The 11760-nt window shown below is 32.6% G+C and overlaps 1 protein-coding gene and 1 long non-coding RNA gene across 13 annotated transcripts; both read right to left on the reverse strand.

Moving 5' to 3' along the window:
• Positions 1–544: 544 nt before the first annotated feature.
• LOC118481310 lies at positions 545–4476 on the reverse strand. 12 transcript variants are annotated; one of them, XR_004865401.1, is made up of 5 exons: positions 3808–4476; positions 2361–2968; positions 2109–2188; positions 1608–1670; positions 548–1496 (listed from the first exon to the last, which is right to left on the reverse strand). It is a non-coding gene; the product is annotated as an uncharacterized LOC118481310 (long non-coding RNA). The 12 variants fall into 12 exon arrangements; XR_004865406.1 differs by having other exon boundaries at positions 552–939; XR_004865403.1 differs by having other exon boundaries at positions 545–2188; positions 2361–2490; positions 2759–2968.
• A 3742-nt stretch (positions 4477–8218) lies between these two features.
• LOC110872830 (selenoprotein K) lies at positions 8219–10154 on the reverse strand. Its single transcript, XM_022121709.2, has 4 exons — positions 10010–10154; positions 8786–8889; positions 8559–8700; positions 8219–8480 (listed from the first exon to the last, which is right to left on the reverse strand). Exons 1-4 carry the CDS (start codon positions 10026–10028, stop codon positions 8443–8445), a joined length of 303 nt encoding a protein of 100 aa, XP_021977401.1. The 5' UTR covers positions 10029–10154; the 3' UTR covers positions 8219–8442.
• Positions 10155–11760: the final 1606 nt, after the last annotated feature.

An 11760-nucleotide genomic window follows, 5' to 3' on the forward strand; every position in this document is an offset into this window, starting at 1 on the left:
ACACCAAATTAGAACATAAAAACATCAAAACCATGCTCCATTACTAACTCATGAAATAGACTAAATATTAAGTGGTGATTTATACTAAAGACAATGACACTGCCCTCTCAATAGGCATCATCAACAGCAAAAAGATCAAGACAATGACATAAGCATTAGTAATAGTCTCCTATTAAATTAAAAATTACGGATCATAACGAAAGAAAGTATACTACTGTAAGTAAAGCAAACTATAACTTACAAATATGGTGTGCAAGATTAATCTCATCATTGGACGTAATCAACTTAGCAATCCAACATTAATCAACTTAGCAATCTAATGCGATGTTGTATTTCGACCTTTTGACGTAATCAACTTAGCAATCCAACATTAATCTCATCTTTGGAAACCCTTAGAGATTAAGCATCATGTTTCATTAAAGTCCTAAATTCTACAAACACATGAAACCCTTTAGATAAAAGACTTATTTTTGTTGGATGAAAAATACAAATGATGTATTACATCATGAAAAAATATGCAATCTGAACCTCAATTGCAGGACCCTTTTGTTTAATAACAATTGCAAAGGCATTTGGATACTTAATGTTATTGAAGTAAACAATGTTAGAGATAGTCATATAAATAATAAAATTGTTTTTTTAACGAACATAAAACTTTTATTAGATAAGCAAGGCGCTTTACACCAAATATTACATCAGAAGGAAATTACACCAGCCAAAACAAACAGAGACAAGACAAAAAAAAAAGATATTAAGTGACCATGCTGAATGAACTTAAATCCCTCTGGGTCATAGACATCTCTTTAGACCTAGCCTTTATCCATAAGAAACCCATATTTTTAACCTCTTTAATGTTTCTGGCAGCCAAGGCCATTCTCGTAAGTAGACGTTTTTTTCTCTGCCATCCAAACAACAAATCCGACTTTCTTTGGGATCCAACTATTCCAAACAAAAGGGACTTAGGGTGAGGATCTACCAAACTTGCTAATCATATATTTAATGTCGGCCACCAAAAAACTGCCAGACGAATGCAAGTTCCAAATTCTTTGATCCAGATCATCCGAAAAGACAACTGAGCTCAGTAAAGCTATAACTAAAAAACTAGTTGATAAAATGAAAACTGAATTGAGTTTGAAACCAATTTAACATAAGGTTTCCTTCCAACATTTATATAATAACATGTAATTCAAATAATAATGTTTGTTATGAAGTAAAACACTGATCATTTGATTATTACAATCCCATACAATAGATGCATGTCCAAAAGGACCAAACTATTTTTCACCAACCAGATATATTATAACTGGTTATCTAACTTTAATTTGTTATGACTTCCCAAACACACGTCCAAACACCACCTAAGTTGTAAAAGAAGATATATAAAACCTGTAGCTCATGCAAAAGCTATACATGAAATCATATATAGGAACTTCAATCGCCTTCCTTTCTTTCAAATCGTGAATGTTTTCAAGCAAAGTGTAAAAATCAGTCCGACGCTGATATGTTTGAATAGAAAGTAAAACTAAATGTTACACCTTGAAGGTCGATTTAGAAAACATCAAATTATTTTTTTTTTATTTTAATAAAATAAGGTTGTATATGCTTACTTAGTTTAATAGAGAAAATGCACTTCGAACATGATAGTAGTCATCCGTAAAGCTCAAAGCAACCTGTATGTAAGCATAAAATCGAATATTGTAGAAAACCATATATTTTATATAACTTAAGCATCACTTGAAGGGTTGATTGTTATCTTTCAAAAATAGATTAATTCTATTGATGAAAGGTCTTTGGTCTTTGAATATGAGAAACCTACTCCTCACATAAAATTGAAGGCTCTGTACACACAAAACAACTATTTAAGGTTGCACATTTTCAGACAAAGTAAAAAGAAGAAATAAAAACATACAATATAATTTGAAACATGCCGATCCCACAACATTGAAACAATCAAACTACATAGCTAAAAACACTATACTACTTCAATATAATGGTTGTACACAACAACCAAACATATACTGATTGACCAAGAGAACCAAACAATTAATCACTGACGAACTCAAGGGTAATTAACGAACAAAATAATATGAAAATAGAGAGATTACTACCTTGAGGAACATCTTCGGTATGGTAAAGAGACTTGTGGATATCGGTGGCGCAATAAACCGTGTTGTAAAAGTCGTGATTACTGCTCGTAAGAATGTACACAAAAGTCGTGATTTAGTCTAGTGATTTATCAACAAAACTTGTTGAAGCATAAATAATCAATTTATGATTCGAAATTCCTTGATTATGCATTTTTAGACAACTATATCACATAGTGCTTTTCAAGAAATTAACAATCCCAGGTTATAAAATACCTTGATTCCAGCTTCACTACAGACATCGCATGGAGAAACTTCATTATTAGGGAACCAACTCCGGAGATCCAGAAATGATCCCACACCAAGTCCAATAATACCATCTGATGTAGCAAACAACCATTCATCCCTGCCACCATTACCGGTCATCGAAACACTTGTCAATTGTCTACACCAAATCAAGATAAATATCCAAAACAAAAAAAAGAAGTTTAGAAACAAATATAAAAAATAGTTATGAGCCGTATTTTCAAATCAGCAAGTCCTGCGTTTGCAGGAAAGAGCACCTAAAAGCTCTATTCAAACCCTGTCAAAAACCACATGATTTTGCATAGTGAAGTAAATATGTACTATCAAATGAACAATTAGAAATCTTGCATGTTAAATTTAAATATTACCAATTGAAAGAGACGTTGATAGGGTTTTCAAGGAGGGAGAAAGAGATGCTAGATGTCATTCCATTTTAACCCTAAAGAGCGATTGACATTCAAGAACAACAGACCGATACACTCTCTAAGGTTCGATGTTCGGTTATTTTATGTAACTTCGGATAACGGGTCGGGTCGGTTAGTAGCCGGTTCGATTTGGTCCAAACCATTTGCTCACCCCTAATAAATTATAATTCACACAAGTTAGTGTTTACAAAAAGAAACTTAACTTAAAACATGAAACGTATTCAGATATATATCAGCTAAAACATATGTAGCTACAAAAATAATCAAACTACTTGATAAAGATATCAAAACCTTCAACATTACAATGAACATATACATAATTGGTAAATAAAAATAAGGTGACAAATCAACATTATTAATAAAATACATAATAATAAAACAAAAGTTTAGATAGTTTGATTCAAGGTTGTACAGTTTTGATTAGAGATCTCACTAATAGCAAAGTATGTCAATAATTAACATTTATAGATTCACAAGCTTCAAGCATCTGATTTATAGGTGAAGATCTAAAAATAGATTATGTATCAAAGTCAATTCTTTCAGTACATAAAAGAAATAGATCTGATTGCAACAAAACAATATCATCTGATAGATTCATACCACAAAACTATAAAAAAACTCAATAAACATATGTTAACCAGTAAACAGACTAAACATCTATCAAGTCAGCAACCAAAACTCAAAATAACCTAATTAATATCCTGCACATGTCAATCTTCTTTCGTAAATCTAACAGTAAAAATTATAACTAAGAGCCGTTAATCAAACTTCTTTCTATCAAAACCATAAAAGGATTATTGTTCATAAGCGATTTATATTAAAATCACATCCTCAAAGGCCGATTGAAAAGTTTACCCCTAAACCACATGTCTGAGTTACACATTCTTTTGGTAAACCTAGGAATCTAATAACCCTACATAAAACAAACAATTAACACAAAATTAAGTATAGATCAAGTAAATAGGAACAACAACAGAAAAAATAACATATACTTTGTAAATCGAAGCCAATGAAATCTAATAATAATATGGTATGCAAGTTATTGGATTTCTTCAGGTAAGATGCCCTTGATGAGTTGAATATAAGCATTGGTTGCCACAAAGGAAGCACTATCTTTCGCATTCCTGATCATATCAGCATCATTCTGAGCCTAATATCAAATGAACATCATCAACGAATTGGAGGTTTAAACAAAATAAAAACCCTAGATACTAAACGAATTGGAAAGCTATTTTTATCAATTTCCCTAATGAAGAACAAATGGTACTTGTAATCTGCCATCACTGATGAATTTCTAGCATCTTCATCACCATGGTGGTGGCGTTAATGTGGCGGTGGATGAATTTAGGGTTACTATGAGGAGGGAAAGACACACCACATGAATGCGAGATGTTAAAAGAACTTGGTTTCATCAACGTATAGCAGAGACAATCGCAGATCTGATCTGAGATAGAGAATAAACGGCTGAATTAGGGTTTCTCAATGGAACGACTCAAATGAGAATACGAATACGAAAGAAGTAAAAGAACACAGACGATGAATCTGAAGATGATGACGAAGGATTTAAAGAAGATTGGATAGAGGATGCATTTCTCCATAACCTTTTCAATCTCCTGAGATAGATGGCGTGCAAAGAAGCTGCAGGGTTTAATTGGGGAGAATGTTTGGCCCAATTAAATAGCTGCAGGGATATTAATTAAGCATGCATAAAGTTAAAAAGAAATAATTACAATTTTTATTTAAAATATAAAATTGTTTTATTGGTTAACTTATGTATGCATGTGTGCATGTATGTGGTCATGTATGTGTTTTAGAAAAAAGATGACATCATTTTTTTCAAGAATTTACATCATCCTTTTTAAAATACCTGCCTATAATTGGAGGGAGGGTTGTTTTATAACATCAGTCTTAATCCCCATTTATTAGATAAATAGATTTTTATTCTTTCCTGAAAATAAAAAAAATAAATAGATTTTTTTTCTTTCCTGAAAATGTTTATGAAATTTCGTTAAATAGATTTTTCAACATGGTAAAAGGATATCATTCTAACTTTCTTTTTACTTTATGACAATTTCCCTTTTTAATCTTCAATGTTACTCTTGAATTGATAAATTTTCTAACTAATAAAGTTGAATAATTTGAATTTCATAATGTTACTCTTGAATTGATCGATTGTCTAACTAATATTAAACGTAAATAATTTAAACTTCATTAAAATTACAATAGATTAAAACTTGATAGGGGCACGTATCAATTAAATATCTTATTCGTTGGTTTGTTCTAAACAAATCAAAATATAATTGTGAAAATTAGAGTTATAAACCACATAATTATTGTAATTAATAAAATTGCTTAACCTTATTTTGGTATTTTGAATAGGTTTGTAAATGAACCGAACGTTGATATACTATTCGTGAACTTGCTCAACGGGAAATTCGTTTATATAGTAAACGAATGAACACGAACAAAAATTATGCTCGTTTAATTAAATGAACGAACATGAACACACCTTGTGTTTGTTCGTTTATGTTCGTGAACGTTCGTTTATGTTCAGTCATATATGTTTCTGAACATTCATTTATTTACATTCGTTTATGTTCGTTTAAATTTTAATAAATACATAAATAGTTATATCTATATAAATATTGAGTTTTCTAACTACTTATATAAATATAACTAACTAGTAATTAAGTTTTATAGTAATAAAAAAAATTTAAAATTTTTTCTTAGATCTTAATTGATCACTTACTTAATATTTATATAAAAACTACTTAATTTTAGTATCTATAAACCCTAATTTAGATGTGTTTTTGGATGAACGATAATATATTAGACTTATTTGTGTTCACTAATGTTAAATTGTGTTTGTTTATATTTGTTCAATTACTTTCATTTGTGTTCATTTATGTTTGTTCAATCATGTTAATTTATGTTTATTGAAATATGTTCAGTTAAATTATGTTTGTGAACTGTTCGTCTAGGCTTTCAAGGAACGAACATAAAAGAACACGAACATGACGATTTATTGATGAACAAACACGAATAAAAAATGTGTTCGATTATATGTTCGTGTTCAGTTAAATTAAATGAACAAACACAAAATTGTCTGTGTTCGTTTGATTCGTTTAATGGCCTAATTTTGAAGTCCATAAGACAATGATTGGTTGCCCTTTAAACAACTCAAAATTCGATTAAGTTATATTCCAAAATTCGATCAAGTTATATTCCAAATGTGTAAAACAGTAAAAGTACTCCATGCATAAAAACTAATCATAGTATCATACAAAATAATATAGATATGTATATAAATTGATTAAAAAATTGATGAGGTTTGTGTTTTGAAAACAATCTTTTTGTGACTCAAACAATTTTTGTATTGAAACACTTTGTGTTTTTTTTTTCTTATTTGATTCAATGGTAATTTTGTCAAAATAGAATCCGACTACTTTCAATTTACTAGAATCTTTTGGCGGGTTTTCAAAGTTGAACTTATAAAATTTACTATTAGTTTTTTTCTCTTTATTTAAAAACTGTTTAGTGTTTTTCTGTTTCTTTGTAACATATAAAATTGTAGTTAATTTTCTGTTCTAAACATATTGGAGAGACAAATAAAATAGAAATTCTATTAACTTAAAAATTAGAGTAAATTACGTTTTTGACCCCTGTGGTTATATCATTTTTACTATATCAGCCCAAAATAAGAATTTTTAACATATCTGCCCCCATAGTCTCTATAATTAACCATTTTGGCCACTAAGTCAGACTTAGTAAGTCTAGAGATCATGGGGGCCAAAATGGTTAGTTATAGAGACCATGGGGGCAGATATGTTAAAAATTCTTATTTTGGGCTGATATAGTAAAAGTGATACAACCACAGGGGCCAAAAATGTAATTTACTCTAAAAATTAACTTGAGGACTTTGTGCATAAATTTCAAATAAAATTATATACTCTATACCTTTTCGTGAACATATTTTATGAAGATCGTCCATACACTCTAAACCTTTCATAAGGATTTTAAGCTCGCCAAATGGTTAAAAAAGAAACCATTTATTTGAGATTCTGTGTAATTTTTCAGATTATACAATTTTAAGTACAATATATTAGATTAAATATACGCATCTTCTATACACGCACCCCTATAATCTTATTTTTACATTCCTAGTGTATACGAGCCGTATAGCCTTATACGACCCGTATAGAATACTTTTGCACAGAAATAAATGCAGTGGAATGTTTTTGTTATTCTAATCTACAACTGCGCGGAAAGCCATTTTGTAAAGCATGAACCAAAGCAATCGACGACACTAAAACTAGAGATGTCAAAACGGGCAGGCCGAACACGTTTGGACTACAAGTCAAAACAGTTATATGTAGTACGAACGTAACAGATAAAACTAACTTGTTAATTAAAGATAATTAAAAAAGAACTTGTTCAATATAACTATATGTAAAACTAACTATATTTTAAATGATTTAGGAGGTTTTATGTTCATTTGTATCGCCATTTGACCTGCTTTTATTTAGGCTAAACGTTTGGATTAAATCAGTTAAACCAAGATGTAACCGGCAAGTATTCTACTGATTAAGAATCGAAACTAATACATAAGGATGGGAAGATCAGATAGAATGATTACAGAGTTGGGAAGAAGACATAATAACTATTTTCATAACCCTAGTCTTTCTCTCTATTCTGCCTTATATCCGGTAGAGGTGCACAAAAAAATCGTACCCGGAACCGGACCTGGTAAAAAACCCGGAACCGATTTTTTTAATACCCAGGTATTCTATACCCGAAACCGGAACCGACCCTACCCGTAAGGTATAGATAGGGTATGCATTTTGATCTCAATACCTGGAACTGGAACCGGAACCGATCATACCCGAAACCGGACAAGAACCAGAACCGTTTATACCCGGCTATACCCGATACATGATTCTAATATCTTTCGTTTAAATTTATGTTAGTGCATTTATTTTAATTTTCTTACATTATACAACGCATATTTAATATTAATAAACAAAAAATACGAGAAAATAGGGTAATAAAAACTCAATAGAGTATTAAAAAAAAATGTAGAACTAAAAAACTCGGAAATAGGGTATAAAAAACCCGAAAATAGGGTATTTTAATACCTGGTTTTTTAACACCCGCAACCGAACCCTACTTGGAACCGGGCAAATAAGGTATGGTTTTTTGGTCAAATAACCGGAACCGGAACCGAACCGAACCAGTTATAGCAATAACCGTTCCAACTGTTAAAATGAGAAACCGGTTAACACCCGGTTTGTGCACCTCTAATATCCGGATATTAGTTCTTTCTCCGATCCATTATATTACTGGGCTTTGTTAATCCTTGATCCATTTAATTGTTGGGCTGCATGACTGTTTGGTCCAATAATGTTCATAACAAAATATCACATATATGATATACCTTAAACATAGAATAGTTCAAAAGCACCAAAGTATTTAAAACAGCAGTGGATACACAAAACATTATACCATCATATATAGGTATACATAATTACATATGTTACTCAAGGAGAACAAATAAACAACTGAATGTTCAAGTTCAACATCCTGAAAGTGTGGTATGGGACTAGAAAAGATGAAAAAACGACCTGGTGTTAACCTCCACAGCAAGATCCACAGGCCGGAAGAGAGCCTGGAGAACGATCAAATTGTTACATTAACATCATCAAATGTTAAAACTGACTGCGGTAAATAAAATAATCAAACTTACTATGGTCTATGCCTCTAACGTTGTCTAGCCCATGTGGTGGCCCTCGTGGGCCACCACCATAAGGGCCGCCTCCAGGACCGCCACCACCCCATTTCGTGCTGCTGCCACCAGAGCTTTTCTTATATCCATCAGATTTTTCCATCTACAAATGCAGGGTAGATAAGTATGAAACAACAGCACATTAACAAGCAAGCTATAAAGAGGAAAAGCTTTGGAGTCGATATTACCGAAAACATGGTCATGAAGAACACATTAATAAAATTAATGATCGCCCAAAAGAAATCAGTGATAGTTTTCAGTCGCCATATAGATCGCTTCGGTTTCACAACACCTGAGAATGGACACAAAGCACCAACATAAGTTTGAGGAATCTGACAGGTACGCAGAGTATCAAGTATATAAGGCTACTCGGTATGGGAGGAGGGTAGTCCTTGGAGGATGACTCTCCACCTCAGTGCCACGTCATAGTCCTTGGAGGATGCCCCTCCAAGCCTCCACCCAAGGAAATGGGTGATGGCTCTACCCCACCTAGTTAATTTATTTATTTTTTTTAATTTTGCAAATTAAATATGCAATATATATATATATATATATATATATATATATATATATATAAATAAAATTAATTTAAACTCTAAAATAAATATTAATTCCAACATTACATTAAAAAAACCAACCTAATCTTAAAAAATTATAAAAACTACTAGTCTTCATCCGTCATGTCGTCATTAGGTTCGTTTTGTGTGTTGTCAATATCACACTAGGTGCAGAAGCGCAGCATATGCGCCTCGCCTGGAGAGGCACATTTTCAAGCACTTAGGCGCATTTTTCAGGCCACGTTAAGGTCGAATTCCAGCGCAAAATTATCCGAACAGGTCTAAACAAGCCGGGAATCAACCTAAAAGACTTAAACTAGCGTAAAACACATCTAAATCCACTAAAATTATGTTTTTATCTTATGCGCCACGCTTAAAATAATGCTCGTTTTTTAAACACCTTACGTCTCGCCTCCGGGCTAGGCCTATGCGCCTTTGACAAACAACATAGATTCTGCATTAATTAAATTTCTTTTAACTTTAAGTTTAACAATAAAACACATTTAAATCAGAAATAAAAAAAGTTGTATAATTATAAATCAGAAAATACACATATACCTTTTACAACATCTAACCTAGAGCCTACACCAGTAAATTACCCAATTGATCAATCAAATTACCAAAAACCCTAAATTGTTTCTTATACAGAATCTCCAGCATCATACGACAATTTCAACCTCAAATTCAACTACAAACCCATCTAAATGATCTAATCAACCACTCGATTGCAACATACAGCCATTAAAAACACATACTTTGAAGATCACCTCAAGAAATACACATTCAATTGAAGAACAGCTTTAATTAGCGAAAAAAACATAGAAATTTAGGAAAGAAATCGTAACATTCACATACCTCGTTCGACGTAAGCCATAGAATATGGGCGTGGACTTTCTAGGGTCTTCTCGCTTCAACTGCAGCAGGAGTCCGGGGTTAAATCGAAATTTCACGAGAAAGAAGAAGAAAGAGGGAGCTGACGTGGCAAACTATTATTGGTCTCGCTGACGTGAAAATTGGGGACAAAACACTAATTTTATAATTTTAATTTGATAGCTCAATTAATTAATGAGTTAAAAAAGGGTATTTTAGATTACATTTTAAAGTGATTATTTAATTATTATGTTTGTAAAACATAAATAATTTAAAAAGGTGTTTGAATGAAAAAAGTGATTATCTGCCTCTAAAATGCAATTTTGGAGAAGCATGTACCTACATGCTTTTTCAAAACGATGCAAAAACTATTTTTAAAACGCATAATCTATTTTGAAAACGCAACACCAAACACCCCTAAGTCCCAATCATAAGACTGGATGGTGTGGTATAAAGTAGGGGTGTTTAAAACTATCCGTATCCGAAAATCCGATCCGAAATATCTGATATCCGAATCCGAAATATCCAAAAAATCGGATGTCCGAAATTTCGTATATCCGAATTTTTCGGATTCGGATAGTGATTTTCAAAATTTTCGGATATTTCCGAAAATTTAATTTTCATTTTTTTTCGAATATCCGAAAATATCCGAAGTATCCGAAAATATCTGAAATATCCGAAAAATATCAAAAAACTTATATTCGGATATCCGAAGCTATCCAAAATATCCGTTTCCGAATATGAAAAAATAATAAAAAAACAAAAATTAAATAAAAAGTTGGATTTTCGGATATCTGATTCACTATTCGAATTCGTATCTGAAATTTCGGATATCCGAAATTTCGGATACTGATTCGGATAGTGAAATCTGGTATCCGAAAATTTCGGATATATCCGAATTTTCGGATATCCGGTTTTGAACACCCCTAGTATAAAACCCCTAGCGGCTTTATCATGCCACGTCAGCGTCAAGTCACACAGGAGGCTTTAAAGCTCTTTCCCTTAACTTGTAGGGTGTTGTATAAAGCCCCCTATTAAACAAAATTAAAAAAAAAAAGATTTCATTGGTTGAAAAGAGGTGGGCCCCATCTGCACCCCCACTTTTCTTCCATTAACACAATGGCGAGCTGAAGATGGCGCCCCCTTTCATTGCCGCGGTATGGAGGTTGGCGCCCCCGGGGCGCTATAGAAGATGATGTGGCAGGGTGGCGCCATGCCACACCCTCCGGCCTAAGGGGCTGTTAACACATTGAATTGTTATTTGAAAAAATAGACTCTCGATTCTAGGGACGAGCTTAATACCAGTATTGAAAATAGCCAAAATACTGGTATTGAAAATTCTAAAAATAGACTCTCGATTTTAATGAATACTTTAGCTTCGGAAATTGCAATCCCCAACAGCAACTGTCACGACCCCCGACCCGGTGTGACCCGGTCCAGGAGCCGTGGGACAGAAACCCGTGGTATTAATTATTTAATTTGGCAGCGGAAATATCAGACATGATCTTTTAAACTGAAAATGCCCAATTATTTTATTTCACAATTTGGGACAAACCCCATAATTTACAGTAAAGGGAATTTCACGAGGGAATCCCTTGTTTTACAAAACATGTTTCTTTATTTTATTGAGCCACCACTTCAAGCTTGTTAGTGCTCCGTAGCACTTTTCCTTGATTTACAGTAAGTCACCTGAAACATGTTTAAAAAGATTTTATCAGCGGGGAAATATTGGCGAG

The sequence above is a fragment of the Helianthus annuus genome, chromosome 8, assembly GCF_002127325.2.
Source record: "Helianthus annuus cultivar XRQ/B chromosome 8, HanXRQr2.0-SUNRISE, whole genome shotgun sequence".
Classification (NCBI taxonomy): domain Eukaryota; kingdom Viridiplantae; phylum Streptophyta; class Magnoliopsida; order Asterales; family Asteraceae; genus Helianthus; species Helianthus annuus.

Excerpts from the sequence above, each read along its gene's own strand:
- LOC110872830 (XM_022121709.2), bottom strand. Across the intron at positions 8,701-8,785 it reads TCTTCATGACCATGTTTTCG|ATGGAAAAATCTGATGGATA; the intron begins GTAATATCGACT and ends CTGCATTTGTAG. Across the intron at positions 8,481-8,558 it reads CGTTAGAGGCATAGACCATA|GCTCTCTTCCGGCCTGTGGA; the intron begins GTAAGTTTGATT and ends ATCGTTCTCCAG.